Raw genomic sequence first — 23,298 nt, forward strand, 5'->3', positions numbered from 1 at the left:
AATGTGCACTCTTTCCCTTGTCACTTCACACTGTCAGTGGGGTTCTATAGAGTTCAATGGATATAATGCCTGTCTTGTTTAGCTTAAACACAATATGCTACTATAGTAGTTTTACCCAACTTTTTTTTATGCGCAAAGCAGTTTTCATGGTGTATTGAATTCTGTTGCGTTCTAATGTAGAGTCATTGTGTGTGTAGGAACAATTAATCACATATAGGTAGATTGAATTCATTTTTATGTATGTTTTTTAATAAAGTGCATTCTTCTAACTTACAAATATTGCTGGTTTATTAAAATATATTAAAAATTAAGAAATTCAACAAATACTCTTTCAAGTTATATCTTGTTTGAGCACCAAATATGAAAAGAATTGTTGCATTTAGAGGACCCATTTATTGGTTTTCAGTTATTAATCATTTTTGTCTTCGTAGAAAGTTCTAATAATGCTGTAAGACAACGTTAAACTCCTGATGCATTTTTTAAAAGTTAACTGTTTAATTTAGTTAGTTTTAGTTAGTTTAAATAACTTGCCCTAGTTTACGTAGTTGGAAGGGAATTAGATGGATTCATTACTTTACATTAGGTGAGTTGACAGGTATGTCGGGCAATGTGCATGGCCTTACAGCAGCCATAATGTTAGCTGCTTATACAGTCTTTGAAGGAAATTATGTTCTTGGTGAAAACGCAGCAGTAAAGAATGTTTCACTTCTAGAATTCTCCCTTGATTGGTTCCTGCATACAAGAAGGTCCCTTATGTGCAGTTGGTATTAGAATGAGTCCATTCAAATAGGAGAGACATTTTCATCTGAAATTGGGGTGGGTTATCAAACAAGGCAAATGGGGAAGGGTCTGTATTCTACCTGAGAAATTTGTCTATAGATTTGCTTGTGATTTTTTGCAAAGGCTATAAAGACGGTCTGCTGCCTCTTGCTAAGACTAATTTTGTTTGTTCTATCTAACTGACGTTTAATGGTGAGGTATAATATTTGGCTTAGTTTCAACTATTTTAGGATTTCCATATTGATTATCAGAATGGAAGAACTGATTGACTCATGAATTGATAGGCCTTTATTTCTCTTATGTTTTAGTCATTTCTCTTATGTTTTAACAGTAAGCATAGACACAGCTCCACTTTTCATTTAACCAGTAGAAGATTTGTTTTGTCTGGAACACTAAATCTAGTCTTTGTTATTAAAAGTTATTTCTGAAGTGTCTTTAGCAAGAAAAAACACATTGCTCCTTTTTGTTAAATCATAGAATCATAGAATCATTAGGGTTGGAAAGGACCTTAAGATCATTAAGTTCCAACCCCCCTGTCGTGGGCAGGGACACCTTATGCTAAATCATATCACCCAAGGCCTCACCCAACCTGGCCTTGAACACTGCCAGGGATGGAGCATTCACAACCTCCCTGGGCAACCTATTCCAGTGCCTCACCACCCTCACAGTAAAGAATTTCCTTCTTATATCCAACCTAAACTTCCCCTGTTTAGGTTTTAACCCGTTACCCCTTGTCCTGTCACTACAGTCTCTAATGAAGAGTCCCTCTCCAGCATCCTTATAGCCCCTTTCAGATACTGGAAGGCTGCTATGAGGTCTCCATGCAGCCTTCTCTTCTCCAGACTGAACAACCCCAACTTCCTCAGCCTGTCTTCCTGGGAGATGTGGCAAAATAATACAGCATTTCCATTTCATCTTCAGGATTCGTTCTTGCATTCATAATGTACTTTGATCAAGAACAGTTATTTCAGTTATTCTCTTGATACAGGTATTATGTTCCATTTGCTCAAAGTGTTTTGTGGCTTCACTATGCATCTGTGAGGTTTTTACATAGTAATCTTAGTGTTTAAACTGAAACATTAATTGAACACTTTCATGTGGCTTTAATCAATTTCTGAAGTATTTTGTTATTAGTATTTTTTAATCAAAGGCTAAATATTTTTAATATTTCCTCTAAAAATAATAGCTGAAAAGTGAAATAGATTTTAAAAATTAATTTTAGTTTAAAAAATTGTGATGTAGTACTACAGGCTAGTGTACATTGTTTTTCATATTAATGTCTCAATTTATCTATACTGAAATAGTGTAATTTGGGATCTGTAAGATCTTATTTGTGTCTTCTGATTTTTTTCACTAGGTTGTCAGGTTTTGTAATTGAAGAAGGGCTGCTGACAGTGTTCTCTGGGTGACTGTTCCTTGGAATTTTCTCTAGGCTATTTGAAGTAGCTTATTTGCTTACTTTAAGGCCACGTTGAAGTACATATTTGTTTTGTCTTGGTTTTGACAGGAGATGGATTGATCAGCACTCAAGTATAATGCATGGTATTGTTAAATGTTGAGCATAGGTACAGACCCTCCTTAGTCAATGGAAAAGAAACAACAGTTAAATGATCATGCAAAATACTGTAACTATGGAAGTCCCATAGCTCCTTCTGGAAAGAAGGATGGAGGAAAGTAAGGTAACGCATGCTAGTAGTGGTGTACAGTGTCTCATTTGATTGTCTTGAATACCACAAAGATGCATCTTGGTAGAATAGAAAGGACTGATGAATGATACTTTAGTAAGAAGAAGAGAATATGCAGAGGTAAAGAAAGCGACAGTAAAGGAACAGTAGTGACATCAAAGAGGGCAAAGCATTCAGGTGAGAAAATTATTAGTAAATCTGCAGAATGAAGTAGAACCTGAATATTTCTAGATAAGAAGGCTGAACCAGAAATATACTTTTAAAGTCAGCTGAGCTTAAATGCTATGTTGGAAACCTGGACTTCTATCGGGGTAGTAGACCTTGGAAAGGAAAAGGATATTTATAAAAGAGGAAGAGAGTGGCTTGTGGAAAGACAATTATGTAGGATGTTTCTTTGGATTTCAAGAGTTGTAGGAGACTGAACTTACCAGGACCAGACAGATCACTTGTTACCAACAGATGATTTTGAACAAGGGGTCAGATTAATTTCCAGGGTGGCTTTAAGCACCAGTAAGCAGAAACCAATTGATGTGGGTGCAAAACAGAAAGCATATGTGGGTGTGTGGGAGCTTTCGGTTGGTGATTAGCAAAGCTGCTAGCTTTTGCTGTCTCCATAATTGCCTGCAAGTTAAATAAATGGTTGATGACATCCATTACCATCCTAGTTTTGCCTGGCATCTTAATTTACCTTATTGGTCTGTTTACATTCTGAATAGCTATGCCTGAATAGCTGTTATCTGTGATGGAATCAAATTCCAGACCAAAGGGTGTCATGGTCCTAACACACGTAAACTATCTGGCTTGTTTTCTGTGAAAGGAGCATTATGTAAGTGTCTGAGAAGGCAAAACGTTGCCTGAATCAGATATGATTTGTTGACTACATGGTTCCTAGTATATGGAAATAGAGAGGAGAGGAAGCGGAGAAGCACGCAGCATCCTCAGGATGTGAGATAAAAATAAGAGACTCAGAATCCTGCATTAAAAGGAAAACACTGTAGTAAATATGGATGGGAGTTATATCATGAGAGGCAAAGAATTCCTCTTGTATGGAGCAAACATGGCATGCAGATGCACACTATCACTTTTATGGTAAATTAATAAATCCCTATAATGAAAGGAAAACTGTATATATGTTATTTGTCTTTTAAACATAAATTTGCCCAATGAAATCTTCCTAGTGAACTGTGGACAACCTAATCAGTGATGTGATGAAAGGCTGCTATATTCTGAAACAGCAACTCATGAGACTTTGGCACTTTTTTTGCCCTTCAAGGCTTGACATTTTGGAGAGAAAATATGAGCAGGTTCCTGAATAAGACTAATAAGAAAAACTGTGCAACCTTCTTTCAGGTGGAACGACATGGTTCCTTAAAACACAGTTTTAGTGCATCCCCTACATCACCAATCTCAGAGCAGTCTGCTACAGTTCACTAATTTGTCACTGCCAATGCAGGCCACATGGAATCAAACCTTCTTGAAATGCAAGTAGCCTTTAATTTTTCTAAATATGTGTTTAGATGATTACTTAGCAAGTTTGCACCCCTATGCTTTGAACTATGCACTTGCATAGAAACATAAGCATTCACTAAAACTCTGGATATCTTTGGGGCTGGATTTTTTTGTTATTTAAGTGAAAAATAATTTATCACAACTGATAGTAAGGCCCTGACTATTTTGATTTTATTGCCTTTTGCATTACAAAAGACAGCTTTTGTAGTCGTGCAAGATCATGCTTTATTCATGTCAGTGGAAATAAATATTAACTTATTGGATGGATATTCTAGTGCATCTTTAATTGCCTTGGTTGCTTGGTTTTTTTTTTAATTATTCTTATGTACATTTATTTGCTTAAAAACGTAAAAAAAGCTGAGAGATTCTGTAGAAAATGCTTTATGAATTACATACATAAGAATACTTTTCTTAAAGGGTGATACATAATGTTGACACAAATAGCTGAGACCTTTTGCAGCAATTTATAATTTGCTGACAAATATGCTGTCAGAGTTCGGTTTAGGGGAAAATATTTCTCTAGACTATAAGGAAAATAGGATTTATTTGATAATGTCCTGAATTTTGGGGAAAAATACTCTGGTGATTTTACTGATCAAGTAGGTGGGTATGCATTGAGAAGGAGAAGGAATGTATTTTACTCAGGTTATATGTCAAATACATAGTTTCTGCTATAATCTATTATGAGCTTTCTAAGAATTGTAAACTTAGCAAATGTTATTGTTCCTTTCTAAATTCAGAATTTGAAATAAATTTGTAGTTTCTATAATGCAAATATCCCGAAAAAAAGGAAGGTGTACAATGACACTGTATAAAAACTGTCCCAGAATTGTGCAGCCTGTATGAATGATAACCAGTGTGTTGGCTGACCAAAATCTTTCTGCTAAATCAAGGCCAATAATAATAAAATTCAGAGGCAGATTTTTACAATGCCTACACTGCATTATTATGCTTGTGTGTGAACACTTTGGATCAGTTAATTATACCCTTCTATTTGAGCATTTTTATTTACATAAAGAGCAGAATTTGGTAAATCAAAATTCAGTGTCTGACTTATTTGATGGGGTGTTATGGAATCACAATTTTAAAAGCAAAAGTTGAAACAGAATTTGTCCTGTGAAAGTGAATCATTCCAGATGAATGTGAATTTATAATTAACATTCCGTGTACACACCAATAGTGAGCCATGGTTATATTTCCCATACTTCCTAATAGTGTTATTTCCTATTAGTATTCAGAGATCTATTTAAAGGTAAATTACTGTTTATGAAATTACTCAATATTTCAATATTTATTTTTCCAAAATGTTTACCTTTTGGTTCTTTATCACAAAGCAGTACAGTTAGAAAGATACTTGTGATGGTTTGTAGTTACAGACTTGTATATCACCATAATCTTGCATGTGACCTCATACAAGGTCTGTGTTTTGTTTTTTTTTTTTCAGAATCCAGAGAAAGAGGTAAGACTGAGAGTAGGGCATGGGGGAAAGTGTTGCAAAGAAATAAGATTTCTGATTAGTAAAAACTTATTTTAACGGTTGTAGCTTTTAAAATGCCCGTTTACTCCACTGTCGTCGTGCTAAGAGTCGAGAAAGGCTTATAGACATTATATTTAATATCTCTCTAACAGGAAGGAATACACTGAATCTGCATTCCTTAGCCACAGTCATCATGATGATTTTGTCTGGAAAATTCATATATGCAACAAGAAGTCTTCTTTTCAGTTTAGGAAAGTGAAGTCTTGCTGATCTGGCTCAGAATATTTGAAAGATGTGTTTTCTACTCTGTAATTCTGAAGACAGTTATCTTCTTCCAGTTTAAATGAAAATATATGGCTTATTTTCTCAGCTGGACACTTCCAGAATGTTCTCTGAGATGTGCGTTAACTTATACTAAAGGACCGTGGAACAATGATTGAGCTATCTTTTTTCTTTGTTTTGTTTTCTTTTGAAGGGGGAGCAGAAGAAAGTGTTCAGTAAGGTTTTCATAAAGCTGTAACCAATATTATTTCCTGTTACGACGCTTTTGAGTTTCATTGATGACAATTTTCTTAGCCTGACAGCAGCTTGATTCTAGATAAGATACCAAATTGTCATGGTTTAATCCCAGCTGGCAAGTAAGCCCTAAGCAGCTGCTCACTCACTCTTCCCTGGTGTATGGGGGAGAGAATTGGAAGGGGTAAAAGTGAGAAAACTCGTGGGTTGAGATAAAGACAGTTTAATAGGTAAAGCAAAAGCTGTGCATATGAGCAAAGCAAAGGAATTCATTCACCACTTCCCAGCAGCAGGCAGGTGTCCAGCCATTTCCAGGGCAGCAGGGCTCCATCACATGTAGTGGTTACTTGGGAAGATAAACACCATCACTCCAAGTGTCCCTCCTTTCCTTCCTCTTTCTCCAGCTTTATGTTCTGAGCATGACACCATATGGTCTGGGATATCCCCTGGGACAGCTGGGGTCAGCTCTGCCAGCTCTGTCTCCTCCCTGCTTCTTCTGCAGCCCCAGCCCACTCACTGGTGGGATGGGGTGAGAAGAAAAGGCCTTGACTCTGTGTAAGTAAGCACTGCTCAGCAGTGACTAAAGCATCCCTGAATTATCAACAATGTTTCAGGCATAAATCCAAAACAGAGCCCCATACCAGCTACTATGAGGAAAATTTGCCTTACCCCAGCCAAAACCAGCATACAAATGATCACTGAACAGATGGCAGTGACTTTCTATTGCTATCAAGTTCTGAATTTGAGTGGACTGCTGAAAAATGAAGAACAAATTCTGCTAACAACTCTCTCACTCCAGCTACTGTTCCTCTGTTTATATCTGGAATTATATGAAAAAGTTTGATTCATCAAAAAACAACTGTGATTCTACGAAGCTGTAGAACCAGTCTGCAGTTTGTCTGTCTCAGAGAAGCGCCTCTTTGTCCAAGCTGTATTGTTTGGTGCCAGGTGGTCCAGGCTCAATGGAATGTGCTTGGAAATGTCATGTATGAAGTTATGTGGTAACTACCTGAATATTTAGTGTATTTCATTAATATTATGATACCTGCTTTTCAAATTTACATTGAACATTTAAGAACAGTATTTTTTCTATGTAGTAAGACTGTATGAATTAAGTGCATGATGGTCGCCACAGGTTTCAGTGTCTCTTTGGTCTACGTGGAATGTTGCTCTTTTGAGAGAATGGATAGAAGACAGTGAAATTTCTGCTCATAGTAAAATATCTTCTTTAAAATGTTTTGATGGGAACCGAGGTCAAGCTAAAATATTTTCCATAAAAAGCCCCTATGAAAATAAATGCTGATATTTTCTTTTTAATTAAAATTTTACTTTAATCAGTCACTTCATTACTACTAAAAATAATTCAGGACTGTGACAACAGAGCCATTCTACTACGAAATGACATGGCATAAAACTTATTTCCTGTTGTACTTTCTTGAAAATGTAAGAAACAAAAGCAAAGCTAAATTTCTATTTTTTCCATAAAATGTGCCTCTTAACCAAACTATTCAGTATTGAGAGATCTCAGCAGACTATTCAGATTTTTTTGAACACTCCATCCGTTGTCATAGGCAATGTTCAATGTTTCGTTATTAATTACAGTATCACAGTATGTTAGAGATTGGAAGGGACCTCGAAAGATCATCTAGTCCAATCCCCCCGCCGGAGCAGGAACACCTAGATAATGTTACACAGGAATGCGTCCAGGCGGGTTTTGAATGTCTCCAGGGAAGGAGACTCCACAACCTCCCTGGGCAGCCTGTTCCAGTGTTCCGTCACCCTCACTGAGAAGAAGTTTCTTCTCAAGTTTAAGTGGAACCTCTTGTGTTCCCGTTTGTACCCATTACCCCTTGTCCTGTCATTGTTTGCCACTGAGTAGAGCCTGGCTCCATCCTCGTGACACTCCCCCTTTATATATTTACATACACTTGTCGTGGTTTAAACCCAGTCAGGTAACTTGTTCACTCACTCCCAGTGAGTGGTGCCGAGCTGACAACAATCGAGGTCCGTGTCCCCCCCCCGGGGTTCTCCCCTTCCCCACTCCTGGAGGAACGGGGAGGAGGATCGAAAAAAGTGCAACTCCCACGGGTTGAGACAAGAACAGTCCAGCAACCAATGTACACAAATCACCACCGCTACTATCAACTACAACAATGATAAGGGAAAATAACAAGGGAAGAGAATACGATACCACCGGCCAAGAAAACGAGTTCCACCCGGAAGCCCTGTGTCCTTCCGGGTAACTCCCAGTCACCCCCCACCCCGGGCATGACGTGCTGTGGTATGGAATACCTCCCTGGCTAGCCCGGGTCAGGCGCCCCCCGTCTCTGCTTCCTCCCGGCTTCCCCTCCTCCCTGGCAGAGCATGAGCCTCACAAAGTCCTTGGTCAGGGTAAGCATCACTTAACAACAACCGAAAACATCGACTTCACCAACACTGTTCTCAGGCTGGAAGTCAAAACACAGCACTGCACCAGTTAACACAAAGGAAAAAAAAAAACATGACTGCTACTGCTGAACCCAGGACAACACTAATAAGGTCACCCCTCAGTCTCCTCTTCTCCAAACTGTAGAGACCCAGCTCCCTCAGTCTTTCCTCATAAGGGAGATGCTCCACTCCCTTAATCATCTTCGTTGCCCTGCCCTGGACTCTCTCCAGCAGGTCCCTGTCCTTCTTGAACTGAGGGGCCCAGAACTGGGCACAATATTCCAGACGCGGTCTCACCAGGGCAGAGTAGAGGGGAAGGAGAACCTCTCTCGACCTACTAACCACCCCCCTTCTAATACATCCCAGGGTGCCATTGGCCTTCTTGGCCACAAGGGCACAGTGTTGGCTCATGGTCATCCTGTCGTCCACTAGGACCCCCAGGTCCCTCTCCCCTACACTGCTCTCTAACAGGTCGTTCCCCAACCTATACTGGAACCTGGGGTTGTTTCTGCCCAGATGCAGGACTCTACACTTTCCCTTGTTATATTTCATCAAGTTACTCCCTGCCCAACTCTCCAGCCTGTCCAGGTCTCGCTGGATGGCAGCACAGCCTTCTGGCGTGTCAGCCACTCCTCCCAGCTTAGTGTCATCAGCAAACTTGCTGATAGTACACTCAATTCCCTCATCTAAATCATTGATGAATATATTAAATAATACTGGTCCCAGTACTGACCCTTAAGGCACTCCACTAGTTACAGGCCTCCAACTAGACTCAGCCCCATAGACTACAACTCTCTGGCTTCTCTCCTTCAGCCAGTTTGCAGTCCACCTCACTACCTGATCATCCAGACCACACTTCCTTAATTTAGCTGTGAGGATGCTGTGGGAGACTGTGTCAAATGCTTTGCTGAAGTCAACGTAGACCACATCCACCGCTCTGCCATCATCCATCCCCCGTGTTATTTCCTCATAAAAGGCTAAGAGATTGGTCAAACATGATTTCCCCTTGGTGAAGCCATGTTGACTGCCCCTCATAACCCTCTTATCCTTGATATGCCTTAAGATGGCACCAAGGATAAGGTGTTCCATCACTTTCCCAGGGATGGAGGTGAGGCTGACTGGTCTGTAGTTACCTGGGTCCTCCTTCTTGCCCTTTTTGAGGACTGGAGTGACATTTGCTTTCCTCCAGTCCTCAGGCACCTCTCCCGTTTCCCAAGACTTGGTAAAGATGATGGAGGGTGGTCTAGCAATGACTTCCGCCAGTTCCCTCAGCACCCGCAGTTGCATCCCATCTGGACCCATGGATTTATGGATGTCCAGATTGCTCAACTGTTCTCTAACCCATTCCTCATCGACTAAGGCAAACCGCTCCGTCGACCTGACTTCATCTAAGGTCTCAGGGGTACAGGGCTCTTCAGGACTTCCTGCAGCAGAGTAGACAGAGACAAAGAAGGCATTCAGTAACTCTGCCATCTCTGTATCTTCTGTCACCAGGGCACCCATCCCGTTCATCAGTGGGCCTACATTGCCTCTGGTGTTAGTTTTGTCTGCCATGTATTTGAAAAAGCTCTTTTTGCTGTCCTTGACCCTTCTTGCCAGGTTTAATTCTAAGGAGGCCTTAGTGATCCTAGCTGCCTTCCTACATCCTCTAGCAGCAGCCTTATATTCCTCCCAAGTGGCCAGCCCCTCCTTCCATGACCTGTAAACTCTCCTCTTCCACTTGAGCATACCCAGCAATTCCCTATTTAGCCACGCAGGTCTCCTGGGAAGGCATGTTCTCTTAGGGTTGTTTTCTTTTTTTTTGTTGTTGTCTACTTTTATGATGGGTGAGATTATTGAAGTAGAGGAGAATTTTAATAATGAAGTGGATTTAAGATCTTATTTCCCCCCTCTAGAAATGAACTAACTTTGACTTCTAGGGTGACATACCCATTTCTCATGAACATAAGTAGAATGAAAGTTCAGCCTTTTCTCAGTTATCACAGTCCTTAAAGTTTATGCTACTGAATCCACTTTGGAATGTCTGTTTCCATTGGGCACTAATAGTCTTATTAGTGATAATTTGTCAAAACAGATTTTTGGAATGGAGTAGAGTTTGTTTCTCAAACTCAAGCTGGTTTATGCACCCTCTTTAGCTATCTCTGTCACTGATGGATGTATTGGGTGCATCTTTTGCTTTAAGGAGGCTCTTTCTTTCTACTTCAAAAACTTAGATGCTCTTAGAAGTCATATGCAGTATGTTTTCATTTGAGAGACTATTTCTGATGGAAGTAGCATTAATATTGTTCTGGTACTAAGTGTTTTGCTGTTGGGAGCTGATGCCCAACATACGGGTTTGTGAGGTCACAGCATGGAATCCGGGTAAGTGCTTAGGACAGTGCAAATAATCTGCCTTCTCCAATGTGAATACAGCAGGCTTAGTCTCTGCTTCTGCCTGAAGCAGCATTTTACTATGAAACACAGTTATAATAGAAACATAGAAAAGAACTTTCTTGTTCTGGCTACAAATGGCTTTGTTTGTTTCAAAAGCTGTCTTGAGTTACTGTGTCAGAATCTGAAATCTGCTTTGTGGAATGGGGAACCTCAGCTGTTTAATGGATTTATTATCTTTTCACTAAGTGGATGAAAAAGCTTTATTTTGGGCCTCATTGTAGGAGAATTATAAAAAGTGGAATTGCCTTTTACGATTTTCTGTGGCATATTGACCCTGAAAAGTCAAGGCTTGCCATCTTGTTCTCGCTTACTGAGCAATTTCTCCTCTTGCAGTACTTGACTGCTTATTCAACTTCAGCGAACCCTCTGAACCTGCTTCCAAATTTCTACCTGCACAGGTGAAGTAACAGTAAAAATGCTAGCACATCTCTCCTGTCAGCCTTTAATTAAAAAAAACATGTCTTCAGATACCCCAGAAGTTTTTTTTTGTTTTTGTTTGTTTGTTTGTTTTGTTTTTTTGTAGAAATAGTTCCTGCCTGTAGTAACAGATATACAATTTAAATGAGAATATGCATTCAAGCTGGAAGGGGTGATTCAACAATCAGTGGAAATATGACAATTTCTGAACCTGTAGACAATGCTATTTCTACTGAAGATTCAGAGGTTGTCCAGCTAGCTTGAGAAGACCACTGAAAATTACCTTTTTTGTTTGTTTGTTTTGAATGGACTTTTTGTCAGTGCAATGTTTCACTCTTGTAGCTGAATCATCTTTACTCTTCCAGAATAATTTATGCTCTCTCTAATCTAAGCTTTTTTACTGAGTAGGTTTTGTTAGCTGAGGAAGAGTACATGTCAAGCAATCAGATTTCTTTACTCCCTACTTTGTAAGCTCTTGAACTACAATGAATATATAAGGATTTATACAAAATTTACTTGTGTTTATCTGCTGACTTTTTTTTTTGTATAAATCTTGTTTATGACGTACTTGTGTTGTTATTTGTTGAAGACTTTTCATTCTCAAAGATGAAGCTTCAATTAAAATTCTGTATTTTCAGTATTTTTAAGGATAAATATATATGCAAGGAAAGTGTAATTACTGTGAAGTCTCGAAGGCACAGAGATAAGTACATCTAAATACTTTAAGGTAGGGAAATGTCTTAAAGTCATCTGGCCTGCTATACTTCTTTCCGTCCTGAAGAAATAGTGTGCATGCATGTAAAATATGTTTTGGATGTGATTTTAGTCTCCCTGTAGAAAATAGATTATTTAATGCTCAGTAAGTAGGGCTCTTTTTGTTATCCTGCCCTTTGACACCTAGATTCATGAGCTGAAAGAATGAAAGGAAACAAAGACAGTTTGGGTTCTGTTTATTTAAAATTTTCTCGGGCTGACAGGTATAGAGCTTCTGTTTGCAATTGTAGACTGCCCAAAACTGGTATTGGTTAATAATAATCTATGATGAGTTTGGTGCCCTTTTCTATAGAAGTTTCCTTTTTACCTCATTAATTACGTTCCATTGTAGGCTTTACTATATTTTGTTATTATTTTAACTGCAATTTCAGTTAAAAAGATCTAAACTGAATTGGAAGAGTAAAAATGAAAGATTCTCAGTGTGTCAGTGGTAGTTTTGCTATTGATATCGATATAGTTGTGATTTCCTTCTGCTATTTTTTTTGGTTCAAACTGGATGAGGTATGACTTTTACTTCTAGTTAACAGTTAAACTCTGTGTAGGCTGTATAATTGAACTGTTTATAATAGAACTGTAAGAACAGGAGGATATCCAGTTTCTTCTAGAAATCAAATCAGCCTCAATGCATCTCACTGTCAAAACTTGTGCTAATGGAACAATAAAATATTGGTATTAATGTTCTAAGAAAATAAAGTGTTAAAGCACTCAGTCACAAATTTATCTGAGCATATTTTTTAGTAATAGGTGATTTCTAACTAAGTTTAAAATCAGTGACAGTAATGCTATAATCAGTAATAGCTCTATATAAAACATTGAGAATCGCTAATAGAGAACCTAGGTTACTTGATGAAACACTTAAACAGTGTTTTTTAATGAAACAAAGCATGAATTGAGATTCAATGTGTAGGAGCAAATATTCATAGAAACTAAAAGAAGATGTGTTAAAGGGAAGCTGGGGGAACTTTGTGATACATGTACACTGATACGAGTTACACCAAAGAAAAGCTGTATTTTGTAACTACTTTTTTAGTTCTTTTTAATAAATGGCTGTAGTACATTCAAAAACCCAACAACCAAACCACAACTAATAGTAGTGAGGTTAGTATTTAGTAGTTGGAACATGAGATTTATTGAATTATTTCCTCTGGAAAAGCCAAGATGACAGGTGGGGGATCTTGACTGTAAGACAAACACACACAAGTTGAACACTTTCGAGGGGTCTGCTTTTTACTGTTAGATGTTATACAATTATTCCTGTAGATGATGATGAGATTTTTCTCGTTCTGCAAATGAAGGAGAGCAGTTATGATCAGAGGTCTCTCATTCTTAAAAATAAACCACCTTTCATTGAACAGCACTGAACCGCAGTAGAATGCAAATTTCTGTTCTAAAGATCCATTGCTCCAACATGGCACATTGTATCTACGACTCAATATTTATGTGTATGTGCCATTTTATTTGTTGGAGAAGGGAACTGTATTTGACGAACAGTATAAGATTTTTTTAATTTTACTTTTTTTTTTTTTCTTCTTAATCCCGCATCTTGCACCAGTCTCAAACTAGTGTGGTTGCACTGTCTTGATAAGAAATATGATGGTCTTAAACCAGCATTGAGAATCATGTAGGCTTTTGTTGCTCATAGTTACAACTCCTTCCCTCAAACCCCCAAATCAGCGAAGCTCTGGTGTGATTACTGGTGGATTGTTCTGTGGATACATTTCTGTAATATGGCATTTCAACAAAGGATTTTTTTCAGTTTCTACTCTCGCATTTCTCTCACAAGCAAAGACTAAAGGTGAAGAAATACAGCACAAATAAGGAAGTATGCAACAAATAGTCAGTACACAGCAGCTCGTATGTATTTCCATTAGTCAAATGAGAGGCTTCCCATCATTGTGCCTCTTGTCTATGTCTGCATATTAATCAAGTATCTGAAATATGCATACGAGAAGTAACCATTCATACTGTAGTAGTTATAGCTTTAATTGTAAATTTGATGTATAATAATTTGAACTATTTTTTTCATGAGCTGTGCTCATAATTTGTTCATTGTATTATTTCCAATCCATTTTCCACAGCTGCAATCTGAATAAGTGGCTCAATTATAGTTAGTGTTATCCTTTAATATTCACTGTGCCTCAGGGAGAACTTTGAAAGAAATATTCTATTTAAAGACAATTATGCCTAAATATCATGGTTTTGTAAAGACATTTGCATGAAAACAAGTGCATGAAGAACTCCTTCTCCTCTTCATACTCATATCTGCAGCAATAATTCTCCTAGTGACATCATAATCAACTGTCATATGATGTGATATCACAGTGCAGTGTGACCAGAATTTTCTGGCTTGGACAGACGAATAAGTCAGATGACTTGAAAGCCAGGCATAGCTTTAATTTTGCATCTGAAAATTGGGTAGTTCTGATTTAGGAATCATTAAGAAATAAATGCTATTAATAGATATACTGAAAATATGTAAATCAAAAAATGTGCTAATGTAGTCTGCTTTTAAAAATAAGCAAACTGTAGCGAGCCTGAACTTGCATTAAAAACCCTTTTTGTATGATTTTCTTCATTTTCAAAAAAGATTTTTTTTCCTAGTGTCAACTCTACTTATAGGAAACAATAGCTTGTGACAGATTTGTTCAGTGGGTTATCTGGTCCAGGACTTGTGAAAATAAGAAAGCTTACCTACCACTTTCATTTCTCCTTTGCAGTGTTCTTTTCCATTGCACTTGGAAGTATTGGCCTGAAGGCAGAATTTTCTTGCAAACTTTGGATTCCCATAAAGTAGCCATTGTGTAACTGCTGCTATACTGGTGATATACGTAATACTACTGCCCTACTATGTGTTTCTTTCAAGAGTGGAAACTAACCAGACTCTGAGCACACAGAAAAAGCTGTGTAGAATCAACTGAATGAAAATTAAATGTCTCATCTTCAGCTTTTAGCATACTATTCCTGCCTATACTCCTATTTTATCAGATTTCACTTGCCATTTTTTAAGATTAGAAGAGTTTGGGAGTCATGGTTTATAGAATTGTCATCTGGATAAATGCTGGAGATTAATGCTCTTATCCAAATTATGCATTCTTTTTAGGATGATAACATTACATAATAATAGGGGCAGATTTCCAAAGTCTTGATCAACAACATGATCACAGAAAGACTTCTTAAATAATTCATTTCCATCTATCAAGGCTGACATGAGGCAGCGTTACCAAACAGCCTCCTTTTGACAGGGCAGTCCAATAGTACAGTTCTTATTCATTGCTTTACTACTGGCACAGGAACGTTTGTGGGCATGTATCCAGGTCCCCAGGAAACTTGGAATCATTCCATGTTAAAGAACTGTAACTGTAGCTAACAAACCAGCTGCTGTATTGAGCTCAGAAGGAAGTCTTTGTAGCTGTGTGGAAGGAACTTAAGTTATTTGCATAACATCCAGCAGCCTTAGTGGGAAGGGTTGGCAGGAGCACAACAGCAGGGTAGGCATCCAGCTTTTCTTTTTTGACCGTATCTGTCAGTGATTCCATTCTTAATTGCTAGGATGAGACTGAAAGAGGGGAAAGTGAAGAACTTGACTGAAAGAGCTGTACAGGTCTGAAGAGAAGAATGCTCATGATCATATTGGCAGCATTCTTTGTGGAAGGAATAGTTTATTGAAGTCAGTTTTATAATAATAGTTATGAACATATATTAGCAACAATATTGCTAAGTTCATACTGTGGAGAGAAAATAACCTGAAAAAATAACACATATAGGAGAACACAGTGCTATCCATCAGCATGGGTCAGCTGTCAACAAAAACATGCTGTTGTGCTGAATTACAGGAATTTGGAATGGTCATTTACATTAAAAACAGGTATTTTTGTCAATTAGGCCAAAGAATATTTACTAGTGCATCTTAAATATACTGCATCACCTCCTCAGGTTATTAGCATTTCCAGTTAAATGTCAATCTGCACTTCCAAAACAGGCATTTCTTTGGTCTTCAGTCACACCAGCATTACACTGTAAATAAAAATAATTATCTCTTTAAATACTACCTTTTGCAACATGCCTTTATTTTAAAATACTCATGCCATACTTCAATTATTTAAGCTACTACTAAGTAGTGTTTTCCTGTGGCCTCCAGGGTCTCTCCTGCCTTCCACAACTACAGCTGTTTGTGAGGCCAAACAGTAAATCGTACTGTAGATTTGAATTGAAAATTAAAGGGTGGTAGTGTGCATTTGTTGTTGTTTTCTCCTGCTTCTCACCACTTTATCCCCGATTTAATTTCAACCTGGATTATTTTCATAGTTCAATTCATTACTTTTGCAGACATGCTTATGACAGAAAAAGGGTTAGCAGAAGGGCTGGAATTTTTGCAGGATAGGCTTTTCTGACCTCAGATGTATTTTCCAATTTGTAGGAGATTATTTTTTATTTAAGAAAAGCATACATTAATGACTTCTATGAATGTTTTTTATGTAGGAGAAGTCAAGAAGGCTAGAAAATGTAATTCACCATAATTTCAAAGAAAACAGAGTTAATCTTCAATAAGAAACTAAATATCTTTCCTGATACGTGAAATTGACCTTTCTGTGTTCTGACTAATTTATATTCTTGCAGAAATAGAAAGGGTGATTCTGGAATAGTTCAGTTTTCTTTCACTGTTTTTAGTTGGCAAAGGTTTCTCACACTTATATGATTACATAAAGAGCACCCTAAGAGATGATTAAAAAAAATCTGTTAGCTGTTAATGTGTATCCCATAGGCATTTTCTTGTATTTCACCTTTGTAGTACTTGTGCCCCACAAATATTAGGCATATTGATGTGTCTGAGAGCAGACCTATGAAGAAAGGCTTGGGGTATTGCTAGATGAAAACCTTAATATAAGCTGGCAATGTGTGCTCACAGCCCAGAAAGCCAACTGTATACTGGGCTGCATCAAAAGAAGTGTGACCAGCAGGTCAGGGAAGAGTTTCTCCCCCTTTACTCTGCTCTTGTGAGACCCTACCTGGAGTAATGTGTTTAGCTCTGGGCCCCCAGGTGAGAAGGACATGTTGGAGTGATTCCAGAGGAGGCCACAAAGATGATCAAAGGGCTGGAGCACCTCTCCTATGAAGACAAGCTGAGAGAGCTGGGGTTGTTCAGCCTGGAGAAGAGAGGGCCCTGGGGAGACCTATGTCTTCCAATACGTAAGAGGGACCTCCTGCGCGAGAGCTGGAGAGGGACTTTTTCTACAAGGGTGTGCAGTAACAGGCAAGGGGAATGGCTTTAAGCTGAAAGAGGGGAGATTTAGTCTAGATACTAGGGAAAAAATATTCACTATGAGGGTGGTGGGGCCCTGGCACAGGGTGCCTGGAGAAGCTGTGGCTGCCTCGTCCCTGGAAGTGTTCAGAGCCAGGTTGGACAGGGCTTGAAGGAACTAGTCTAGTGGAAGGTGTCCCTGCCCATGCTGGGGGGGGTTGGAGCTGAATGAGCTTTAGGGTCCCTCCCAACCCAAACCATTCTGTGATTCTGTGACTGATATTTTCCTTTTTGTGTTGTGTTCTCGTAAGTCGATGTGTGAAAATTCTGCGTACCACTTTTGAAGTACTATTTCTCTGAACACACCAGTTGCTTAAACAATCTTTTACACTCCTGTAAGGAACCAAAACCTTTGTTTTAATTGGCCATCAAACAGGTGTTCTGAGGAATTCAAGTGTAGTGAAAGTGAGCTGAAATTATACATTGTTACCCATTCCTAGTAAGTCACATAGAAACTGTGCCAATCATGATGCAACTATAACTCTAGCTTGTGTTTAGTGACCCAGTGTGGAAAAAGAGTCCTAAATTTTGCTGTATCAAACACAATTTTGTGTTGTTCTCTGACAAGCAGGAAAAGCAACCTGTCAAGTTTAATTTATATTATTTCTTTTTCCTCTTGCCTTAGTCTTCCCTGCCCCCCTTTCCTTTTTTTCCTGTCTTTTTTTTTGGTTTTTCTTAAACTTTTAATATTGGGGAAAAAACACTTCTCTTCTGAGCTCCTCTTACCACCTTATATCTTCACTGAAATAAAGGGAGAATTCACATTCCAGGCTAATTTGACCTGCCTTTTTTTCCTTTTTGTTTTATTTATTGTTTTTTTTCACCTAATAAATGCATGTTATGCTTATTTGCAGCATCTCAAAAGATCATTATGTTGGGGTTTTTGTTCAAAGCACAAAAGCTGGAAAGGGACTACATAATGCAGAGTCTTGTCTTTTACTTTAGTCTAATTTTATGCAATGGGTTAGAGAACGGGCTCTGCCTGCAAACCAATCTTTGCAGCATGAGTCATGGTCATTCTTAAAGACCATTGAAGCCATTGAAGAATATTTTTATATCCTAACAATTCCAATTCTGTATCAACACTTATCAATAGGGCTACTATCTTTTCTTATTTGTGGAAGACAACAGGCTTGTTCTTTAGCGCATTAACAGTTAAACAGTCTAGGTTGCCAGCCAGAGGAATGTAATGTAACAGAAACAACCACAACTGTTTTACACAGCCAAATAATAGCTTACACTTAAAATAAAGGAATGTAAGTCCCCTTTGAAGAGAGGAGAAAAAAGTGAAATTTATTCACTGAATTAATCGTAGTGGAGAGATTACTTATCTTTAAAATGTTCTTTTAAATGGGACAAAACACTTTGTCAAAGGTTGTATCTCTTTCGTGTATTTTACGTATTATGTTGTAGCAGTCTTGACCCAGAAACTCCTGTATTGGCCAGTTTCATTCAAACCCTTGTGATTAAACAGAGAATAAGCAGCAAAGTTCCTGTCAGCATTGAAGGAAGTGCAGAATGAATTGTGTGCCTCTTCTGCTTGGCAGAACCTGCTGTACTATTTATTCAGTGTGCATGTACTGGTTAGACCATGAGAGATATGGGGGTTCAAACTGTTCATATCCTGTGGAAACCAGGATTATGGCATTTGTTGGGTTTTAAGGAGGCAGAGGATAGAAAAACATACAAAGCAAGTTTCATTAGTTCCAGTTTAATGGGATGTTGTATATATACAAGCAACACTGGTGACTTTTCATTCTTGACTATAGACATTTTAATACACTTTCTTTTTCTTTTTTTATGAACAGATAAAAGAAATTTTTCTGGATTAATACTGAACTGAATGCGTCTGATCTGAAGGAAATGTTTTAGGATTGCTGTCCTGACAGAAGTTGTACAAAAATGGCACACTGAGGTTTCTGCTTGCACTTCTGAGAAGACTGTGACTGTATTTTTGTATTGGATTTTATTGGCCCATAAAAGACAATGTAATAATATAAGTATCTTTATGCAATAGTAGTGGTTCACCTCCCACTGATTGGACATGAGTGATCAAAGGTCTTTGCAAGAAGATAAGCACAAAGTTAGTAGAACTTCCTCAAAGTTCAGGGAGTCTTCAAGAAGCATGCAATCTGATGATTATTTTGCGAGAAAACTTAAAGCTTTGAATGGTAGCATGGGTCCTCCTGTTTCTTCAAATGCATCTAGCAAAACTGAAAATAATCAAGCAAATGGTACACCAGCTGTGCCTAAAATGGGTGTTCGAGCAAGGGTGTCTGAATGGCCTCCTAAAAAGGATTGTTCCAAAGAGCTGAGTAAAGCTGCCTGGGAAAACAGACCTCCAACCAGTTATGAAGGTGTTGGCTCAGTACTTCCAAATGGACAAAATGACCAAAGTGATGGACAGCAAGAAGAGCTAGAATTGGAATTTACAGAGGGAAAATACTCGATTGGAGATCTTTTTGTTCATTCCCCTCAAAGGGGACTTCATCCCATAAGGCAAAGAAGCAACAGTGATGTGACAATAAGTGATATTGATGCTGAAGACGTGTTAGACCAGAATGCTGTTAACCCAAATACTGGAGCAGCTCTTCATAGAGAATATGGCAGTACCTCTTCAATTGATAGACAAGGCTTGTCTGGTGAAAATTTTTTTGCAATGCTAAGAGGATACCGAGTGGAAAATTTTGAACATAAACCCCTTGCTCCCTTTGGATTTTCTGAGTTTTTCCACTGTGACCCTACAGTTTCTCCAAGTCTACATGCTGCTGCACAGATTTCCAGGGGAGAATTTGTCAGGATTTCTGGCTTGGATTATATGGATAGTGCCCTACTTATGGGTCGAGACAGGGAGAAATCTTTCAAGAGGAGGCTAAAATCAGAAGCAGTAGAAACATCTCTCTTTAGAAAATTGCGAACAGTTAAAAGTGAGCATGAAACTTTTAAGTTTTCATCTGATCTGGATGATAGACTTGACAGAAATGTTCGTTCTTGGAACTGTCAGAAATGTTTCGCACATTATGATGTTCAGAGCGTTTTGTTTAATATAAATGAAGCAATGGCTACCAGAGTAAATGTAGGAAAAAGAAAAAATATAACCACTGGGGCTTCAGCTGCGTCACAAACTCAGATGCCAGCAGGCCAAACAGGAAACTGTGAATCTCCTTTGGGAAGCAAAGAGGACCTCAATTCAAAAGAGAATTTAGATGCTGATGAGGGTGATGGGAAAAGCAATGATTTAGTATTGAGTTGCCCTTACTTCAGGAATGAAACTGGTGGGGAAGGAGATAGACGGATTGCACTTTCTAGGGCGAATTCAGCATCTTTTTCTTCAGGTGAAAGTTGTTCTTTTGAGTCCTCTCTGAGTTCCCATTGCACAAATGCTGGTGTTTCAGTACTGGAAGTACCAAGAGAAAACCAGTCCATTCACAGGGAGAAAGTGAAGCGTTACATCATAGAACACATTGATCTTGGAGCATATTATTACCGCAAGTTCTTCTACGGAAAAGGTAAATTTTTCTAATGCAGCTGTTCGAAGATATTCATGTGTTAGATTTAAGTTGCTTAGTAAAGATTGTTCATTTTCTTCTTCTCTGTAGAGAAACATGAAAGTATTACAGGGGATCCTGAAACTTTACTAAAATTAAACTTGTTATTCTTGCTGTCTCAGAGGGATATTCAACGACCAGTGGGTTATGTACGAAGTTATGCAGTACTTATGTAGGTTCAACAAGTGTGGGGTCATTTAAATTAATACGTAAACTAACTTCTCCTAACTAAAGTTTCTTAGTGGGTAGAAAGCAAAGAAAGTATTTCTGTTTGGTAAATGCACTGGAAATACTGATACCAAGAATAGAAATCATTATTTCTTAGAAGGTGCCTAAAAGAGAAGTTTTTATTATTGAAGCTTTTGGCGCCCTTCTTTTAGATTCTGCTGTCTTCAGTTGTCTGTTTTGTAGCCTTTCATACTGTATGCATATATATGTACTCCTTGAACAGACAGCTTCTGATGATATTTAGGTTTTCAGCTTAAAGAAGGTTGTTTTATGCTTTTCTCTTAACCTTTTACCCTGTTCTTTTAGGAAATGCTCACACTGCAAAGTGCAAGGGTACTCTTCTTAACCGAGAAATTGTGTGGCTTGAATCATTATTCAGATAAACTGTTCCCACTTTGTGATCTACTTTGTCTGACTGTATTCAGTACTGCATTATGCAATGTGTGTGACAGCTCTGTTTCTGTAGGGAGAACCCCAAAATACCTGTCTCTGTCCTTCCTGTATTATGAATTACAGCTCAGTCTTTTTGCTGTTACTAAACTGCTTCTGTTCTTAAAAGACTGTTACTGCCTGAGTCTTCCTGAAGTCATGCTTCCTCTGCTTTCTAATTATATTTGAACAGCAGGAAATAAGCACCGTTCGGTACTCCTTCCTTCTGTGACCCTTCATAGGGGAGCTGAAAGAAGATCCAGTACAGTGTTTGTTTTCACAATATGGTAGACACCTAGAACATACTGGCTGTAAAAACACTGTATTGAAAAGGCAAGGAAGAGAAGAATCTTGATCCGTCATGCAAGAGGAAGAAAAAGGCCTAGGGCTAAGCAAGAAATGGGCACTAAGTTGAGCCATTCAAAATGCTTTTAAGCTAGGCAGGTTGTGAAAGGTAAATAGTTTTCAGGGAGTCAAAGTGGAAGAGAATGGAGGGAAACTTGTAACAAAAGGGTGGCATGTGTTTTGAGGGGCAGACAGAAGAAAGGATGGGCATAGACAGAAATGAAAGGAAGATTGTCAATGGACAAAGATGCTGGCAGGATAGGGGAGGGGGGGGAAAGACAATGATTAAGTCAAATGAAAGAGGACTTCCTTGTGAAGTGCTTTTATCATGAATGAGTTACAGGTTCTGAAGCTCTGTATATTTTTTTTAAGATAAATCTTGTCAGAGAGATTAAAAGAAGAAAGTACAAAGACTGCTCAAAACCACTTTAAATAATATCCTATAAACAAAGTTAATGACCTTTCTGGAAAGCTGATGCAAATGTAATCAGTTTTAATTAACTTCTGTTCTGGTATTACATATATATGATCTCTTGACTAAAAGTAAAGAATGCTTATATTGATATAGTAATAAAAAGTTAAGAAATAGCATCCGAGAGTTTTGTCCCACCTAATATAATACTAGGCAACTTGAATCGTTATTGTCCTTGTTACTAATTGTTCTGTAGGTAGAGTTCTTCAAAAGTATATATAATGCGATATATTTAATACCCAGTAATAAATTGTTACTCTCTCACCTTTACACTGATAGATAAGCCATGCCTTGTTCCACATTGTCTTTGTATAGAGCTATAACAGAACCTACATGAGAGAAATCTGTATTGGGTGGCTCTTAGGAGTCAGATAGCAAGTCATGGCAAGTGCATGATGGAACTAAAAACTTAATTTTCACTACCTATTATCTCAAGGGATCAAGCATGTAAGGAATCTCCAGGTTACTTCCAGCCAAACAAGCAAAGTTCATTGTGTTGGGTACCAAAATATCTTGCTGCTGTGCTGATCTCCCATGTAAGAAAAAATGACATTTATATGCATACTGAGTCTTACTTGATGCTCTTCCATGACAGTGAGCTCTCCTAGCTGATTGTTCATTGAATTGTAGATTTAATAGCACAGTTGAATTTAGCAAAATAATTGTGGAAGAATGAAATGAAAATGTAGCAAACAATAGTCACTTGTATACAGGGTCATGTAATGCCAACAATGTTCTTTGCCTTTAACAAGATACCTATGAAAAAGAAATAACTTTCTGAATATTTGATTTAGTTCACAGTTTTATAATTGGCACTTGTCAGCATACAAGTTTTATTTCTGTTTTAAGATGCATGGAAGAAACACCCTGGCATGTGTAGCACTAATTATTCCGTTTCCTTTCAAGAAAGGAGAGATTTGGAATTCAGTGTCTTCTGAAATGAGCTCTAGATTTATACT

The 23,298-nt window shown here is 38.2% G+C and overlaps 1 protein-coding gene across 5 annotated transcripts in view; it reads left to right on the plus strand.

Moving 5' to 3' along the window:
* SIPA1L2 (signal induced proliferation associated 1 like 2) overlaps window positions 1–23,298 on the plus strand; it is a 148,105-nt gene that overhangs the window by 42,196 nt on the left and 82,611 nt on the right. For all 5 annotated transcript variants that reach the window (XR_009746565.1, XM_061471267.1, XM_061471269.1 and 2 more), the window contains exon 3: window positions 19,126–20,826. Coding sequence is in view for 4 of the 5 variants with exons in the window: in XM_061471267.1 (XP_061327251.1) it covers window positions 19,362–20,826 (1,465 nt within the window). In the remaining variant the exon portion in view is untranslated. The remainder of the gene's footprint in view (window positions 1–19,125; window positions 20,827–23,298) is intronic.

The sequence above is a fragment of the Pezoporus flaviventris genome, unplaced genomic scaffold, assembly GCF_033815535.1.
Source record: "Pezoporus flaviventris isolate CSIRO_AGI_PZ_B2104156 unplaced genomic scaffold, CSIRO_AGI_Pfla_v1 ptg000066l, whole genome shotgun sequence".
Taxonomy (NCBI): domain Eukaryota; kingdom Metazoa; phylum Chordata; class Aves; order Psittaciformes; family Psittacidae; genus Pezoporus; species Pezoporus flaviventris.